At 42.1% G+C, this 20,000-nt stretch overlaps 1 protein-coding gene across 1 annotated transcript in view; it reads right to left on the bottom strand.

Annotated features, from left to right (window-relative positions):
* The window catches only part of ptk7b (protein tyrosine kinase 7b), a 164,167-nt gene that overhangs the window by 10,273 nt on the left and 133,894 nt on the right, over positions 1-20,000 (bottom strand). The window contains exons 7-14 of the mRNA XM_063191794.1: positions 18,326-18,595; positions 16,281-16,417; positions 11,903-12,038; positions 10,987-11,106; positions 8,766-8,915; positions 8,074-8,218; positions 5,906-6,033; positions 1,307-1,507 (exon numbers count right to left, since the gene is read on the bottom strand). Of these exons, the coding sequence (XP_063047864.1) occupies positions 1,307-1,507; positions 5,906-6,033; positions 8,074-8,218; positions 8,766-8,915; positions 10,987-11,106; positions 11,903-12,038; positions 16,281-16,417; positions 18,326-18,595 (1,287 nt within the window). The remainder of the gene's footprint in view (positions 1-1,306; positions 1,508-5,905; positions 6,034-8,073; positions 8,219-8,765; positions 8,916-10,986; positions 11,107-11,902; positions 12,039-16,280; positions 16,418-18,325; positions 18,596-20,000) is intronic.

Below are 20,000 nucleotides of genomic sequence, written 5' to 3' on the forward strand. Positions count from 1 at the left end.
CAGATTGAAATATGAAATGGCAGAAACTAATGCAGCTCCTCAGTTGAACAACAAAACATCATGCAAGCTCTAACAGTAGGGACACATAGACGTGAATTTGGCCAAGCGAAGTGAACTTCGCCATTCATTCCTATGAGGGAGGCGAAGGCAAGCGAACAGGAGTGAAGCGGAGTTAAATTATTCAACCAATAACATATTATCATACAGATGAGGAGCGAATTTTGCTTCACGGCGGCCAATCAGATCAAGAACATTCCATTCCATTTGATGCGCCGCGATGACGGTTAAGCTGTCAGAATGGAACACTGACTCTCTTCACCTAGCTCGTTTCACCTGCTATGTGTCCCTAGCGTAAGAAGAATTCCAGTTAAGTGGTTAACGTCTGATGATGCTCAGGCAATTTCTAAAAAATCTATGCAATAAGACAAACAGGCTATAAGAAGTGTTTACTTTTTTCCCTCCATACTTTTTGAGGTGGATATACGCATGCTTTAGGGCTATTTGTTCCTCCTCTATCGTCATCTTTGGCACTTGGTGAGGTCTAAGGCCTTCCTCAGTAACCATAATGTGTAAAAACAAGAGACACTGAACCCTTGGATGAGGGAGCTTCTCACACCGCCTCTGATTTACAGTGCTGCCAGCCTTTGAGGTTTGGCTCACATGGTTTTCCTACTTGCAGTACTTGCACTGACCAGATGGGGGCAGCAGATGCTAGTGTTGTGATGTGCCATTCACCGATGTGGGTTGAGGACAAGGCTAGTGTTGACCCCATACACCCTTGCAAGACATTACATTTCATTTCATTTAGAGTGTGAATTAGCATTCGATAAAAGGGGTACTACTTTTGAGGGACACTAGTCTTCACATTTCACATACATTTGTGGTACCACTGAATCCGGTTACTAAACACAACTGTTATTTTTGTCTCTTTGAGATACCTGTGCTTTGATTAGGGGGTGCCTCACACCTTTCAGCACCGCTGTCATTTGAACCTTGATTACTGTACATTACATTTAGTCCACCCATTACACCTCAATGTGTACAAGAAATTCCAGGGAAAAGGTCCCAAAAATTTGAACAGTTAAAGGCAACACACACACAACACACACACACACAACACACACACACACACACACACACACACACACACAGACACAGACACAGACACACACACACAGACACACACACACACACACACACACACACACACACACACACAACACACACACACACAACACACACACATCACCAACACCACCACCCCTCCACACACACACACACACACACACACACACACCCCACCCACCGTTGAGGCACTCCATCTCCGGCTCGTCTCCGTGCTGCCCCTTGAGGAGCCTCTTGGCGTTGCGCCTCTGCTTGCAGTAGAACATGAGGCCCAGCACGGCGATGATGTAGGCCACTGCTGCCCCCACCGACAGCCCGATGGTCTGGATCATCTTATAGGGAGCCTTGTCCTCCTCCTCTACCACTGGCTGCACTGGTTTCTCTGCAGAGGCCATGGAGATGGAGATAGAGGGAGGGTCAAATGCGTTACTAAAACACAGTCCCAGCTGCAAATTTGTTACTACCCCGAATGGCAATGACCATTCTTTAGAAATGTATTACACATAGTAATGTATAACACCTCACCCAAACGCATCTGTTGAGCTTACGACAGAAAAGTAAGGTATACTATTGAACTTACTTTTCTGTCGCAAGCTCAACAGATGTTGTATTAAACTTACTCTATGAGCATATTGGCAATTACTTGTGAGCTTATTGAAATATTGTGCAATATGTTACTTTTCAACAGGGGTGTACTCATTACTGCTGTGCACCCTATATTGAGATGGCGGGTTAAAATATTTCACATGCAGACATTGAACAATGTTCAGATTGGGGGTTGGGGTGTGAGTCTATCAATCCAGATAGTTGAACAATGACACAGTTTTTTCCCCCTAGGATTACACATGTAGTCCATCAGCCACCCATTAAGATGGGGGGGAGGGGAATATAGGATAGTATGTTGTTGCAATGAGACTAATGATGACACATTTTTTCCACTTGGATTTCAAATCCAAAACCATCTAATAAAAACACACCCACAACTTGACAGAAAATGAGTGCAAAATATCGAATGCTTTTAAAAGAAAACCACTTCTGAATAGATTTAAAAAAACCTACAACTGGTGCTAAATGGATTAAGGCTGCCGCTGTTGCGTGACTACTGAGCCTCTTTTTTCCGGTAAGTAATTTGAAGATAAAGCAGATAAATATTTGTGCTAATCCTGATGCGCTGCAATGACAGTAGTCAGAGACTGGGTGAGGTGTGAGTGACTGAAACACAGCAGCTGACGGGCTCACTTTGCACCATGGCAGTGTTGACGAGTCAATGAAAGGCCTTTTGCTTTGATTTTGAATGACTTTTTAGGGGAAAGTGTATTTCCTGCATTCAGGCTTTCCGTTTGATTGAACAGTTATGTATGATTTAATGGGAATCCAGATCTTATCAACACTAATGATGAATTACTATTTTTACAGATTTTTTTCTTTCTAGTTTTTATACTTCTCCCATCTTACTGTTCCACTGCTTGTTGGCCACATGTGCTAAGTCATTTGCTAGGCAAGCTAACTCATTTGGACATCTGCCATGCCTGTCACAAGCTTGTTTTTTCCCCACTACTCCCTTGCTTTACGGGGTTAAAGAGATCAGGTTAACTTCATTAATGTATTGAGTTAGTGCTGTGGGAGCTTTAATGAGTGGGTAGGCACTGCCCTTGTGTCTCTCAGCCTCCTGGGGTCTGATGGTAATACGGAGCCACCGCTTTCAATCAGGTCCTCTTATCACAGCCATCGCACTTTCAGTAACTGGGTTATCTGATGGGGAGATAATACAGGGTGGCAGTGTGTGTGTGTGTGTGTGTGTGTGTGTGTGTGTGTGTGTGTGTGTGTGTGTGTGTGTGTGTGTGTGTGTGTGTGTGTGTGTGTGTGTGTGTGTGTGCGTGCGTGCGAGAGAGAGAGTGTGTGTGTGTGTGTGTGTGTGTGTGTGTGTGTGTGTGTGTGTGTGTGTGTGTGTGTGTGTGTGTATGTGTGTGTGTGTGTGTGTGTATGTGTGTGTGTTTGTGTGTGTGTGTGCGTGTACATTTGTGTATGCACATGCAATGCGTGAGAATAACTGTCGAAATGCTCAAGAGAGTGTGTGTGTGTGTGTGAGTGCGTGTAAGTTTCTGTATGCGTGTGTGTGTCCGCAAGTGTACACAGTGACTAATAGTTAAGAATGTGGAAAAGTGTGTCAGTCGAACTCTCCATCTCCACCTACACACGCACTTACTTAAACACAGTCACTAGAGCTACACATGCATTTCTTAATACAGTCACTAATGCGGTTTGAGACCAACAGCTGGCCCACATTTCAAGCTTTCATCTGTTGATTGCTGATTTTTCACAAGGCCAATTCCCCAGGTGTTACTAATTCTCTGACACTAAAATCGTGCAATTATAATGTTAGTAAAGGGTGAAAATCCACAAAATACCACAGATTGATCACTGTCTTTGCTCTAAGACATTAAAAAGAGAAAAGTAATCAGTGTTTTCATCCTTGATCAGGTGTTTATGCTTCACACCTGCACTTGTGTTACTGAAGGCATGTGCACAAGGACTTTCATGAAGTATTAGTAATATCAGTAGTGATATTAGTAAATATAATGTATGTACACTGATTCTTGAGAAAGTGGCTAAAACAGGTTGTAATGTTGACAGAAAAAAACAAAGTGAATTACAAAAGTATATGGTATATCCTCGTAGACTAAGGTCTTGGCTTTTCGGAAATGCACAAGGCCAATCTCCCCATTATGTATTTTTTTTAGAAATCAGGCTTTTCTCCGATCATACCTTGTTTTTTGTCAACACCGTCAGACACAATTAAAAGTTATTAAAATTGTATTGATTTGGTTGCATATGTATCTGGAGTTTTTAAGTGATTATGTGTATTTTTTGGTTCACACATATGCCTTTAAATGTTGAAAATTCACTTTTGTTCTATTTTAATACTGTTTCATGTGTTCTAATTTTAAAATATGTACCGTCATACGATGCTTACTTAACGCCTAAATAGAACAAACAATTTTTTGTAATTTCACAAATATTCGTGTAGGCTTAAATTGGCTATTACTTTGATATTTCAACAACTCCTAAGGAAAATGTTGTAAGCACATTCCTTTAAAATGTCCAAAACTCCTTCTTACGGTGGTGACTTAAGAACTGACGGTGGTGACAGTAATCTGAGAGTGGTGAAAGTGGCCTAATTAGTACCTGCATTTAGCAAAATAAATAGCCCTCTCAAGTCAATGGCATCTTGCATAAACACTTTATTTTTGTGTGTGCACAGTATGAGCATGTGCTTTTACTTCATTAGTAGATTATCTAGGAAGTAAGCCACTGGTTGTTGAAAATGTGGTGAAAACAGCTTTTAAGTTGTTCAAATCCAAAATATAGAGGTGTATTATCATAGATGTAGGTCTTGGCTGTGCAGTGAATGCATTGGCCAAGCTCCCCATGTTTAACATTTTTTATAAATGGGGCTCTTTCTTCTTGTTTTGCCAACAGCGGCAGAAAGAATTAGAAGTAAAAACACATGTTTACTGTATTAAAGTGAATTACTTTAACAATTCAACATAATTGTAGATACTTATTGTATGCATATTCTTAAAAACATGTCAAAAACACTTAAAACATGTGTTTTTTGGTGAACTCCATCAGATGTCACCACCGTCAGGTTTTCTGACAAAAAAACATCCAAATGCACCTCAGTGGTGGCTAGAGTATCATTTTGGATCACAATTATTACTAACATGCCTAGTAATGTTTCGTTAACCAGCACAATTTAGTAAAATATGGAACAACATGATGAGCAGAACAAAATCTGACGGTGGTGACATCTGACGGTGTGAGACAAAAAAACACTCTTTTAAATATTATGCATTGTTTGTTAACATTAGCCATTTCATTTTCGCTCTGTTTCTTGGGTGCTTCATACCTTTTCTGAAAAAAATTATATTTATTAACATGAATGTAATACAATACTATTAAAACCCCCGACGGTGTTGACAGTTTATGGTTGGGACAGTACCAGTGTCCAAACAAATTAACAAATTGAGGACAAAATAATAAACTTACAGGAGCTTCAGTGATGGTGAAGTAGGCAGTAGAGCTAAAGGTTTGAAAAGGGGTCCTCAGTAATGAAAATTACCTTGTACATACCTGATTTTATTGTCTTTTAGAAAAAAATCTGACGGTGGTGACCAATAGGTGGACACATTTTGAGCAATCAGTAAATAATAGTAAATATTGTTTTACATCCACTATGTGCACATCTGTAGAACCACTTTAATATGGTCTTCCACATCATGGTGATATTGTTCAATTCTGTTAGTGATTTTTGTATTTTAAGTCAATTGAAATGATGATGCCAGTCCTTGGGACAGGCGTTTTTACAGGGTGTGGACAGGTTTATAGCCATGAAAAGTAATAAAATTGCACTTAAATATTTCAAACAACTGTGTATTCGTATGACAGACCCCTTTGCCATTACCTGGGTTCATTTTGTTTGTGAAAATTTAGTTGATTTTCAACAGAATTAATATTTTACTGCAGGGACATGTTTTTGCCAAACTTTCAAGAATCAGTGTGTAAATATATATGCTATCCGGCAATACACTTGTCTGCATTATTCTAATAAATCTGAGTTGGAGAGTTGGGCTTTTGACTTAATGCACTGAAAAATTCCCTGAAAGTTTCGAAAGTCGAAAGACAGAGATAAGATCCATCCGTTTGATGTGGTCCTTGTCCATGTATGGTGTGTGTGAGTGTGTGTGTGTGTGTGTGTGTGTGTGTATGTGTTACTGACCCACGACGTAGAGCTGTGCCGCGTGGTCGCTGATGCCGCAGCTGTTCCCCGCTACACAGGTGTACCTGCCCGTGTCGTCCGTCACCACGTCAGAGATGACCAGGGAGCCATTGGCCATCACCTGGAACCTGGCACACAGCAGAGGGACAAGGAATAAGCGGAGGAGAGAGAGAGAGAGAGAGAGAGAGAGAGAGAGAGAGAGAGAGAGAGAGAGAGAGAGAGAGAGAGAGATACAAAGATAACTTTTTCCATGAATTTTAATCGAGAGAAGAAAGTGCAAGAAATGAAGAAACGGAATGGGGATGATAAGGATGGGTCGGGGCGCAGAGAAATGATGTACAGACAGAGATATAGAGACTGAAGATTCAGAGACTCTGAAATGTTCATCCCTAACTCCCAGCTTAACTCCTATCTTACTGTGTGTGAACGAATGAACATTTCCGACACAGCCAGAGAAATAAAGTGTGTGAGTGAGTGACAGGGATATAAAAGCAGAGTAGAGGAGAGAGGAGAGAGTAGAGGAGAGCTGTAGCAGGGAGAGTGTCCTATATATGAGAGAGAGAGAGAGAGAGAGAGAGAGAGAGAGAGAGAGAGAGAGAGAGAGAGAGAGAGAGAGAGAGAGAGAAAGAGAAAGAGCAAGAGAGAGAGTCCTACACATCCACACATTTGTAGAAATATGGCATCCCCCAAGTGTGCATACGCACGCACGCACGCACACAAACTATTTTATTTGGACCCACTATTTTGAATAACATTATAGGATTTAAATGTTTCATCAGGGATACAAAAAAGTATACTAAAATATGATACACCATACACTACACCCACATTCTCTCTCTCTCTCTCTCTCTCTCTCTCTCTCTCTCTCTCGCTCTCTCTCTCTCTCTCTCTCTCTACCTCTACCTCACTCACACACACGCACGCACGCACGCACGCACGCACGCACGCGCACACACACACACACACAGACACAGACACAGACACAGACACAGACACAGACACACGCACGCACGCACACACGCACACACACGAGTAGTAAGCTGCTGCCGGTTCCTCTGTGGTGGTGACAGTGCTGATGCAGAGGCAGGAAGGAAGACATGTAGACAGAGACAGAGAAGATACAGGGGTGGTTGACGTTTAAGGGCGTAATGCGAAAAAAAAAAATGTTTTTCCAATTCCTGAAAAAAATTATGGAAAAAATTGGAACAAAATTGAAAAAATAAAGCACTTAGTGGTCCGTGGAATTTCGCTTTATTTTTTGCCATTTTTGGGAAAATGTGTCCTGCATCAACACATTGCATAGACATGTCACACCGCAGGAAAATCACTGCATTATGGCCATTTTAATTCTTTCGAATACATGACTGACATCTGAGCTCATACTAACTTGAAAATAATATTTTGTTTAATCTTAATATGTTTTCACTTATTAAAAAAATCTTTTTCCTTCTATAAGAGCAGTCACACCACAAGACACCATAAAATGAACCTAAGCATTGCGTGACAGAAACATTGCAATATGAAGACATATTAAGAGGTTAATAGTCACCTTAAACTTCCACAGCACTCTCCAATAACTGAGGTACTGATTGGTTAGGAGCCAGTCTTTAAGACCCTTATAGTTGGCCTTGCAGCTTCCCATTCACAAACATTGACATACATGTCACCCCACAGGACTCAATTTGTGTTACGAAATTGAACTTGTAGTTAACATTACTGTCTTGAGTTTTTTTCACATTCACATATCTTAATATAAAGTTAATATTTATGCAATCATACCAAATGCTTCATACATTATTCAAAATGTTGTTGGTTAATTTATATTATATGCCAGGTTTCATTAATGTTACAGTTACACCGCAGGATATTTGACATATAAACCTTTACATAAATCTTAACAAAAATGTTTCTTCTCATCTCAGACTAACATGAAACATAATGTACCACGTCTTCTTTCATTGACATATGTTTTTAAAGGAAAAATAACAGTTTTGTAGGTTTTTAACCAATGTTACGAAAAAACAAGGCGTCACGTCAACCACCCACAGACAGAGAGAGAGACCGAACGGGATAGAGAGAAATAGAGAGCAAGACGACACAAGAACAAGAAAACAAAAGAGCAAGAGAAGGAGGGAAGGAGAGAGAAAGAGAGATGCTAATGACCGTACCTGCCGGTGCTGGCGGAGAGCATCTTGTCCTTGACTATCCACTGCAGGCTGGGCTCTGGCTCCCCCGTGGCCTGGCACTGGAGGATGGCCGTGTGGCCCTGGTACACCGTGGTGTACTCCGGCTTCAACTTAAACTGGATCGACACTACACACACGCACGCACGCACGCATGCACACACACACGTACACACACACACGTACACACACACACACGCACGCACACACACAGACACACGCACACATAGACACACACACGCACACACACACACGCGCACACCAAACAAGACCAAGGATGTGAGCAGACAGGCCAGTCAGAGAGACTTTTCCTCATATTACCTTAAACTGGATGGACACCACACACACACACACACAACAGACCAAAACAACCACAGCCAAACATTGAGTGAGGGGGCAGTCAGAGACATGCTTTCACTGTATTACCATATTTAAATGTGTGATTCAAAAAGATGAAAACGAACCAGTGAAAGGTCAAGTACTTCCCTCATCATTAACATTAAATGCTTGACATTAAATGTTTGCACTGTCTAGACTTTGGCTCAAAGTGCATTCACTCTGTTTATTTTTCATAAAAAGAAATAAAACGTTATAACTTTAGAAAAAAAAGTCCAAGTAAACAAACAGCAGCTCATAAAAGCAGTCCAATAGGGAGTGCTTAGTGTAGTGTCCCCCACCTCCCACGGTGAAGGAGACGTAGGCCCTGATCTCCCCCTGCAGGCTATTGGAGGCACGGCAGGTGTAGTTGCCCGCATCCTCCCGCGTCACCTTACTGAAGCGCAGCACACCACCAGTCTGCTCCACGCGAGGAGGTAACTCACTGCCATCTACAGCAGGGAGAAGGAACAGATAGATAGAGAGAAAGAGACAGAGAGAGAGAGAGAGAGAGAGAGAGAGAGAGAGAGAGAGAGAGAGAGAGAGAGAGAGAGAGAGAGATGGTGAGGTCATGACCTCATTAAAAAGTCTTTCATACTATTCAAAGAGCAAGCATGAAGTGTTTGTGTTATGATATGTAGATACCGTATTTTCCGGACTACAAGTCGCACTTTTTTTCATGGTTTGGCTGGACATGCGACATATACTCTGGTGCGACATATATATGTTTTTTTTCTCCACGGGAGAGCACTATGTGCGCAATTAGGCCTATGTTGTGTTGCTTAATACCACTGATAGAAAAAATGTTACAACTTAGGTTGCCACAACAAAAAATAGCATTTACAATGACGACTGAATAGAAATATACCACCCAAAAGAAGTGAATATAGCCCACTGCTGAGTTCAAGCTGAAAGTAATTAAATATGCAGCCGAAAATGGCAATAGGGCAGCTGAACGAAAGTTTGGATGCAATGGAAAACTGTTTGGGGACTGGAGAAAAGCGGAGGAAAATGTGCTGATGAATACAGGACAAATGTGTTCTCGAACAACGCGCGCGCTGCGAGTCAACGGTCTTGTTACGGGCTCCATGACATTGCCAAAGAAATGAATAGGACTTTTGCGGAAGTCAGGGAGCTCGTGGATGTATCGCGTTATGCAATGCAATCCCCTCTCGTGGATTTATTTGCGCTATGCAACGCAATCTCCTCTCTATCCGAGAACGAGCGTCTGTGTTATTAAAGACAGTCAGCCGACTTCCAGGTGAAAATCGGTCATTTCCGCGAGTTTCTGACAAACGAGCACAACGTGACACTACCATAGGCTACACAACATGGATGAAATCCCCCTCACCTTTGATACCGCCATGGGCTGAAGTCTCAGAAAAGGGGGTAAAGAAAGGCGTGCTCTGGAGACGGAACAAGTTGCCTCGAACCCTCCCACGGTCCAAACGCAAAACAAAGCCGAAAATTGAATGTTATTCTGACTACAGGGCAACATGGCGCGTTATCACTGTTTCTTCCTCTTTTTCTTTTTGTGGTTTTATGGCGGTTGGCAAACCATCTTAGTTGGTGCATTACCACCACCTCTGAATGCGTTTCCACTGCTTCAGATGCTGGTTTAAAACAATGCCGTCTTTGAGCAGGAGCTTACCATGCGCCAGTTATCACAACATAGATTCCATGGATAGAATAACCTTTCAAAAATGTGCGACGATTAGTCCGGTGCGACGTATATATGTTTTTTTCATCTTCAAAATGCATTTTTGGGCCGTTGCGACTTAAACTCCGGAGCGACATATAGTCCAAAAAATACGGTACATGTCTGTTAAATAGCGATACATTGACTAATATGATGTGGGGCACCAAATACAAAGCAAGTTGCATAGGGTCATCTTTGTCTGCATACGGGACCCAGCCCAGTCCACCCCGAGCATTGACCAAAGCTGAAAGACATTACGACTTTACACTGAAATATTAATTTATTTCCAGTCACAGTGTCATTTCGACAACAATGTTATTGTTTGCCACCACACATTTTTCCGAATATTATATCCTCCCATGTCTACTGCACTATATTAGCCCAGCAGGGGGGCAATAAGGCCAGCTGCAGAGTGTGTGTGTGTGCGTGTGCGTGTGTGTGTGTGTGTGTGTGTGTGTGTGTGTGTGTGTGTGTGTGTGTGTGATGAAGTGAGGTGAGTGAAAGGCCAAATATGTGAGATAATATGTGAGACTGTAATACGTGAGACTGATATGTGAGAGAGACGTCATTGTGATACCCACCTGCGTTGGTTCAGCGAGAGAGAGAGAGAGAGAGAGAGAGAGAGAGAGAGAGAGAGAGAGAGAGAGAGCGAGAGCGAGAGCGAGAAAGAGATGAAGAGAGGGTGAGAGAGAAGGAGATGAAGAGAGAGCGAGAGAGAGAGAGAGAGAGAGAGAGAGAGAGAGAGAGAGAGAGAGAGAGAGAGAGAGAGAGAGAGAGAGAGAGAGAGAGAGATGGTGAGTGCTTGACGTCAGTGTGTTCCCCACCTGCTTTGGTCCAGAGGACGGTGGGGGGCTCCTCTCCGGTGGCTGAGCACTGCACGCTGACCTCCTTATCCAGCTGCAAGCACTGCATGGGCTGGGGGGCAGGAGTGAACTTCAGCCTCTCTGAGGACAATCAGTCACACAAATTACACATATATTACTAGCTCAACACGATCGCACAAACACACACACACACACGCACGCACGATAAAAACACACCATCAGAGCTAGTCTGTTCACTTTTTTACAGCAGTCTAACACACACATTTCACAGTTGTAAACTCTGCACAAAAGAGCCTGGTGGTTTTTCTTTCTTGTGTGTTACTGTGAAAGATAATGCATCTGCGAGATAACATGTCCACGATCCCCAAGCCATGATAGCCACTAGTAATACATGCAGTACAGGCATATCTGTAAACTCAGATCAACAACAGAGAGCTCCGTGCGCACAGGAGCAGATTGGGTCATGGAGCAGCACAGCAACAAAACCCCCAGCAGACACAACATGCTATGAAATCAGACATAACACAACATGCTATGAAAACAGACATAACACCATAACACAACACTAGTGGCCCAGAGAGGCAGATTAGATCAGATTAGATCACAGTGGCTTCAATCTCTCTCTCTCTCTATCCTCTCTCTCTCTCTCTCTCTCTCTCTCTCTCTCTCTAACAGACACACACACACATGCACTCAACATACACACACGCGTGCATACTCTTCCACACATGCACACACAATGTAGACACATGCGCACACACGCGCGCACATGAACACACACACGCACACACATATGTTGCCTCACTCTCTTCATCTCACTCTCACACAGAGACACACGCACGCACGCACGCACGCACGCACGCACGCACGCACGCACACACACACAATCAGGTTCCCACTGAGCGCACTGACTTACCTAAGACTTTGACCTTGGCCTGTCCGGTGAGGAAGCCGCCTATGTTCTTGGTCTGGCATCCGAACATGAGGCCGTCGTACACCTCCACGCTGTTGATGCGCAGCGTGCCATTGGGGAACAGCGTGAAGCGAGAATCCTGCGGTAGAGGGTGGTACAGGGATGACACATATAGGTCAAGCAATGACAGAGAAGATGGAAGAGGACAGGAGATGATAGAAACATTATTGGGTCACTCCACGCCACTTGAACAAATCATGGCGCTCTTGGGTCTCAAAAAGTTCTGAAAATATTACTGGGTCTTCCTTAGATATCCAAGAGAAATGATTTAAATCTTTCAAGTGATTATCGTTTCCAAGATACAGATCGTTTTATTGGGGGAGGGGTGTACATTTTTTTTCAGCCATTTTTGTTTTTCTGCAAAGTTCTGTACAACATTGAAGGGTTACATTTGGCATGGAGGTACGAAAATAGTTGAAGTCTTCAGCAAAATATTCATGTTTGCTCTAGATAGTATTCTCACATCTTCACAGAAGTCACTCAAAGTTGTTCAATATTTCATTACTGTATTTTGCTGTTCCAACTTCATCTCATACTTCCTAACAAAGGCTTATAGCCAAAAGGCCTCAAAGTGTTTCAATCATGCTTTGCCCATAAAATAAAAGCATTTTAGGTTCACAGGTGATAAGTGCCTTGGTTTCATTACTTTTGAAACCTTTGTCACCAAAGAGCACCATCCCTACAAAGAACGAGTTGCAAGGAACACTCCAATTGGACATTATTTTCAAAATCATGGTACTTGATAATTTTCTTGCATATTTTATCCAGAGCATGTAGCTCAAAGTGTTCATTAGACTAGCAAAGAAACACAGGGCTAAGAGAGACATGGCAAGCTTTTGCTCTTCTTTTCCAACAGTGCCAGAATCTGACATAATCTGCTGGATTGACAATGGTACACTGCAGTAATGTCTCCTGTGGTTCACAGAGGAGCTAAACAGCCAGGCTTATGGACGATATTTACCCAATGTGGATTAATGAGTGTCTCTGCTGTTACTGAGCTAGATTAAGACAGTTTTTTTCAATTGCTAACAAGCGTTTACCCATACATTGGATATTTTTTCTAAACTCTTCACACAAACTGCCACCTACCAAACACAATTGGCCAAACAGTTAATTTTCTTCTCAAAAGCACATACTGTTAAATATACACAAAGTACTCATTTCAAAATAGACACATAATTTTTCTGTACACACTCACTTTACCAAAACACTAGAAATATGTCTCAAAATGAAATACATCTGTCAAAAAATAACACTTGTTGTCATTTCACAAGGTACATGGAGTCAATCAAATTACACAAGACTTCAAAACACAGGCTATTGTCAACATTACAGAAGTTGCATAGAGTTTTATGTTTCAGTTTTACAGATAGCCTATTGCATGCATTCAAACCATGCAATTGACTGGACTGTGACCTCATGTGTTGTTGACATTCCAGATGATTCCAGTAAGAAGCATTTATTTTTATATTCAATATGATGTTCAAAATCAAATATTACTTATGGAAAGTGAACAAAATATCATGAAACAAATACACATTACGTAAAGCACAAACAAGACGGTTGCCTAGGGCGCCAAATGTCTTGAGAGGCTAAAGCCGGAAAGTCCCACAGAATTAGAATGACACATAAAATACATAAAACATTACAGTAAACCTTACACTGACAATGCTGACAATGGTATTCATGGGCATGCAGGTTCTACAGTAGATCTTACATCAGATTGAAGACACTATGTTTACAGATGCGAATTTTGAAAAAACACAAAAGGAACAGGGGTGCTTCCCAAGAGCAAAGGAACTAGAACCGGCCCTGAAATTATTGAATCTAAAATACCTTTTTTTTTCATGTACTTCCAAATCATGACTTCATGGACAGCATTGACTTCAGACGTTTACTGTATTTACCGTAATTTATACCAATTTCGGCAGATGTGTTGACAGAGCGATAGCCTATATACAATTTCTAAACATGATTCGGTAATTTTACATGAACGTGAATTACAGGAAGATTTTGTTAGGCCTATAGACATTCTTCTCATGCGTAAATACAGGTTAACAGTTTTTTCCAACTGATATTTCATTCTGTGATTATGAGACAACTTTTTACTGTAAAAACTGTTGTCAAAAACTGTCAACAGAACCGAACAACAACAGGAGGGTTTTCTTCTACTTTTATCAGTAATTTGTTTACTCTACTCTTGCTAATATCATGCAAAGCATTTTACTGAAATAAGGATTTGGATGTTGTATTTAAAGTTTTGACACACTGTGTGAAAGCATTTGAAAATAAGTCATAAAAGATACATTGTTTTGTTGCTGTGGTTTTCCTGTGTGGAAAGGAAATGTTAGCATTTTAGAAATGCATTCATTGACTGCTAATTGTGTGAAAAAGGCATGTAATATGTCAACTGCATGGCCATGAAAAGCCCTTGATGTGTTAACTGTGTTAAGAGTTTTGCAAATGTCGCTGAGTATTGGACAAAAGCGTGTTAGCAATTGAAAAAAAACTGTAAGACAGTTTATAGCCTTAAATCACCAGCAAGTGCCCTCGCCAAAATGTTATCTCATTTATCCCCCTCATCATTTTGAACAGTTTTTATAAAGAATATGCACAATCCCAACTTGACGACCTTCTGTATAATAAAATTGGCCAGGTTAAATCACACAACTCACAAGTACCCTCCATAAAAGTATTTAAAGAAATATTTAAAATCATTCCCCACTTACATTCAATGGAATACTGTATATGTACAGTCCCTATGACTACAACTAAATCCCAAAATAGCAATAGCAATCACAATAGCGTCATGCACTCCATTTGAACTAGGTTGATTTGCATGAACACTATCAAATAAAATATTTAAATTGCCTGCAGTGCAGAAGCATCCCAGTTTTTTTGTATGTGCATGCACGTGTGTGTGTGTGTGTGTGTGTGTGTGTGTGTGTGTGTGTGTGTGCCTGTGCGCATGTGTTCATACACTCATACTCCTATGTGCCTGTTTGTATGTGTGTGTGAGTGTGTGTGTGTGTGTGTGTGTGTGTGTGTGTGTGTGTGTGTGTGTGTGTGTGTGTGTGTGTGTGTGTGTGTGTGTGTGTGTGTGTGCGTGCGCGCACAGCACGTGTGTGTGAAGACAACTATAAAATAAACTAGAAGCACTCAGAGAGCGCAGACCTCTGCCAAGGAAGCTGCTTGATAGAACATTTGACTGTGTTATACCCTCTCTTTCTGCCTTCTTTAGTGGAGTTAGAAACTGGAATGTTTTGCCCTGGCCCGCAATTCAATTCGTCTAGATTTATAAGCCAGCAATGGTGAAGAATCTTTAAAAAGGTCCTGGTCCTGGTTCTGGTTCGTGATCCGGATCACCACCAGAATTGAATCACTAGTTCCTTGGGTCATTACCAACAACTCCACAAAGTGTCGTCCAAATCCGTTGATTAGTTTTTGAGTTATCAGGCTGACAAACAAACAGACAAACAGAAAGACAAACCAACGCGACCGAACACATTACCTCCTTGGCGGAGGTAACTACGAGTACACTCTGTACAGTATGGCAAGTAGTACAGTACCTCAAAGGTGCGTGCACACGTGTGTGTGTGAGTGTGTGTGTGTGTGTGTGTGTGTGTGTGTGTGTGTGTGTGTGTGTGTGTGTGTGTGTGTGTGTGTGTGTGTGTGTGTGTGTGTGTGTGTGTGTGTGTGTGTGCATGCATAGTACTCTAAGTAGTAGTATCTCTGAGGTGATGATCTGGTGCGTGTGTGTGCCTGCATGCACATGTGAGAGTGTGTACAGTAGTGTGCGTAGTACTTCTGAGGTGTGCATAAGTTTGCAGATGCGTGCGTGTGTGTGTGTGTAGTATCGTGTGTAACGCATGTATATAATCTATCTATCTATCTATGTGCGTGCATGCATATGTGTGCGTGCAGTAGAGGATGACATTTTTCAGGAATTCCCGTGGGTCCCGCGGGTCCTGCGGGATTCCCGCGGGATGGGAGTCAAAATTTTGAAGATGAACGGGAGCGGGCAGGAGCGGGAATAAAGATGAATGGGAGCGGGCAGGAGCGGGAATAAAAATGAATGAGAGCGGGAATGCTTGCTTATTTTTTCATTAAAAAAGCCTATGAAACGGGAGTGGGATTGATTTTGAGTGGGAGTGGGCAGGATTGGGAGACATTCTTTTCAGGACGGGACGGGATGTGATTTATTTCTTTTACTCCACTCCGGGACGGGATGGGATGGGATTTTTTTTCTGGGACCGGGATGGGACGGGAGTGAATATCCACTCCTGTGTCATGCTCTAGCGTGCAGTACGGTGCGTAGTACCTCCGGGTTGATGATCTGGCTGCTGCGGTACCATGTGACCTCTGGCGTGGGCGTGGCCTGGGCGTGGCAGTGCAGGAAGCCGGGCTGGCCCTCCCTCATGGTGGAGTCCTCAGGCTGAGACACCCACTCAGGGGCCGCTGCACAGGGGACACAGCAGGACAAGGCAAGGCAAGGCAAGGCAATTTTATATGTATAGCGCATTTCATACATGAAATTCAATGTGTTTTACAGAAAAGTAAGATCAAATAAAAAAATAAATAAATAAAATAAAATCACGAGGCATGGCAGGTGAAAATAGAATAAAAAAGGAGTAAAAGATAAAAACAGGAAATAAGAAGAACAGACAAATAAAAATATCAAAAACAAGAGTCAATATTCTGGATTTCTAAGAGAAGGCATCTGAGAAAAGCTTTGTCGTGAGTCTGGTCCTAAAACTATCAACAGTAGGGACATTCTTTACTTCCTCTGGAAGCTGGTTCCCAAGCACACACAACACAACAGTATGACTTCCACATCCATCACCGCAATACACCTCAATATACAACATACAATATTGTATTGCATTGTATACTATATACTTCATCAAACCACACTAAAGCACACTTCAACATGCATCAAACTCACCTCAACATACATCAAAGAAACTTGAGGAAAATCCAACTAAAGACAAGATCATTTAAAATCCACTTTGACAGATGGCCAATACTCTTCAATGGACCAACACTAAATACATTTCGACCACATCCACACAACAGACTTCTTCATTTAGTCTTTTGAGAACCTCAGAATAAAGCATTAGAAGAGACAAAACAAGCCTGAAAGTGCGATTCCAAACTTGGTTTCTATAGCAATACTGTAAAGGCATTTTTTATACAGGGGTCAAATCTAAGATGGGATACATTCATATAAACTGTTTTAATGCAAATTGTCATACTTTTCCACACTTTCACCTCATACTTTCTGGGGAAGATATCTGACAAGCGATCAGAACAACTTTTGCAGTTTGCTGCATCAGCACTGTCAGCATCCCTTCATGTCTGAATGCTTCCTCATCGGCTGTCAGTTCTCCTGACGTTTGGCCTTGAAATGCACCCATGTATTCCTAATGTCTCAGAGGAACTGCTGACTGACCAGGCTGAAACATCACTGCCACTCAATGTCATCAGAACCGTTACTTTACTTTGCTTGTTTTTGCTATGTGCGCTGGTGCATTGCTGATAACAATTGGTGCATGGCCTTGTTGAGAAATAGCGTCTTATATTTCTGTTGTATTACCCTGTATGTCTTGTATAAACCTGATCTCTGATTCAATTGAGGTTCAATGCTAAAACTGGGTTCCAGGAACTAACAAAATAACAGTAGACAAACAAACAAGACAGGGAGTAATCCTGAGTCGCCATAGAACAGTCCCATGACCTTACGAGACCTCACGTCACCACACATATACACCACCTGCATCTCCGTTGATCTTCCCATCATATCCAAAATGATTCAAATGAAATTGATTCAACAAAACTAGCTTTTTGAGTTGAGATTACCGGTATATACTCTGCTTCACATCACTATGCCTAAAAGACACTTGACAAGGAATTCTGACAACATTGAAGGTGTTTTTGCAAGTCTGCATTGATAGCCTACTGCACTTTGCCATCATAGGGCAAACTCTTTCAACTCTTTCTGTACTTTTTCGAAGAGAGCGGGAACAATGCGGCCAATGAGTTTTGAGTTTTACCACTAACAACTTCAGAAAATTTGTAAAATTCATTGAAGGGAAGGACATTTCTTTCACCAAAGCACAGCTTTCTCTTTTCTGCTTTGTGATTTCTCTTTTTTTTCCATAACCTGCTGAGATTTGAATTGATGGGTGAATGGAGGTAAGATAGGAGAAAGCAACCAAGAAAATAAAAGAGAGAGAGAGAGAGAGAGAGAGAGAGAGAGAGAGAGAGAGAGAGAGAGAGAGAGAGAGAGAGAGAGAGAGAGAGAGAGAGAGAGAGAGAGAGAGAGAGAGAGAGAGAGAGAAACAGAGAGGGAGAAAGACTGCTCACAGGCCACGGTGACTCTGTGCTCCTGGGTCCTCTTGCCCGCCTTGTTGCTGGCCGTGCAGATGTAGGTGCCCGAGTCCGCCTTCTGTGTGGGGTTGAACATGAGAGAGCCGCCATCCTGGTAGATGCGGACGCCATCGGGGCTGGCCGCCTGGCTGTCGGGCAGCTCCCAGGTCACCTGGGGCTCGGGTGTGCCCCCCGCGTAGCAGCTGATACGCTCCTGAGAGTTAGCTGTGAACACATGGTCCTGACTGGGGCCCAGGTCCTGGATCTCTGAGAGGGGGAAAGAGGGTGGGAGAGAGGAACAGGGGGGAGAGAGGAACAGTAAATGGGTAAGAGGGAGAGAGGGATGAAAGAGTAGCGGAACAGAAGAGAACATGCAGTAGAAAGGAAGAGAGAAAAGAGGGAGACACAGGGAGAGAAAGTAGGAAATTAGAAGGGGTGGCAGGGAGAGGGATAAATAGAGGGCAGGGAGGACAAAGGGAGAGTCAGGGAGAGGGCGAACAGAGAGTGGGAGGGTGGGAGAGGGCAGAATGAGATGAGTTTTTCACTCAAATACAATTTCATACTTTGAAACACATGACACTATTTTGTCTATGATCAGAACTCCTGACCATCCTGGAAGGAAGGAGACATTATGTACTGCAACCATGGCATCATCACCAGAGGGAGACTGCTTCAGAGGGAGACTGCTTCACTGCTCTATTTGGAGACACTTTGATTTTATAATTATTAGCTTATCTGATAATATCAGTGTAACCAGTATCATTGGTTCATAAACAGCCCCGTTCACTCAGACATCTGCTGTCACCTGAAACAAGATCACTATGGGTGCGTTCCAATATGCGGCCTTGCTTCCTCCACTTGTGCTTGTGGCCTCGTACCAGGAAGTAATAAGTTATGATGACATCACTGACAACAGCATTATATTTCAATATCTTGTAAAAGCTCAATTGTAAAGTAATTTTCTCATTTGCAAATGGGATGGTGAATGAAAAACAGTCCCCCAAAAGTTGTTGTGGCTAGGCTGGCAGCTAGGAAACTTAATTGTTTTCTCCACGGAGAAGGGGCCAGGAGGCGGGGCGAGGTCACAAGTACAAGTGGAGGATGCAAGGTTGCATATTGGAACGCACTCAATATATTGTGGATCTTCTTCTCCTTCTTTTTGAATGGCGGTTCACAATGACTTCAGTGTATTACCACCACCTCTAGACTGGAGTGTGGAGCAGCAGCTACTTCTTCTAAGCAAAAAATAAGTAAATAGATAAATAAATAAATGTGTCTTATTAGACCTGTATCTTTCAAAAAAGTAAACAAAAAAAATCTTTCCATTACTTCTTTGTGAAATATTTTTTAATCTGAGTGTTGTGTCATTCGCCTCTGTTCAACGTCTGTCTCTCTTGCTGATATTTCCTACAGTGTATCAGGGCATGCTCCAGTTTAATATAGTATGGTTATTAGTGCTAACAAGTAATATAGCCTACCAGAAAAAACTCCCATAAGGAACTAACTCCTCAATAATAACAATTAGGCCTATGCTTCCTGGCGCTCTGTCTAGCATAAAATCATTTACACACAATAAACGGCGAAAACAAAAATCACAAAGCAGTGAAAATATAATTAAATGCTTTAAACAGCGAAAAGAAATCATAACAAAATCGAGCACAATATTCCATGT

Source organism: Engraulis encrasicolus, chromosome 24, assembly GCF_034702125.1.
Source record: "Engraulis encrasicolus isolate BLACKSEA-1 chromosome 24, IST_EnEncr_1.0, whole genome shotgun sequence".
Classification (NCBI taxonomy): Eukaryota; Metazoa; Chordata; class Actinopteri; order Clupeiformes; family Engraulidae; genus Engraulis; species Engraulis encrasicolus.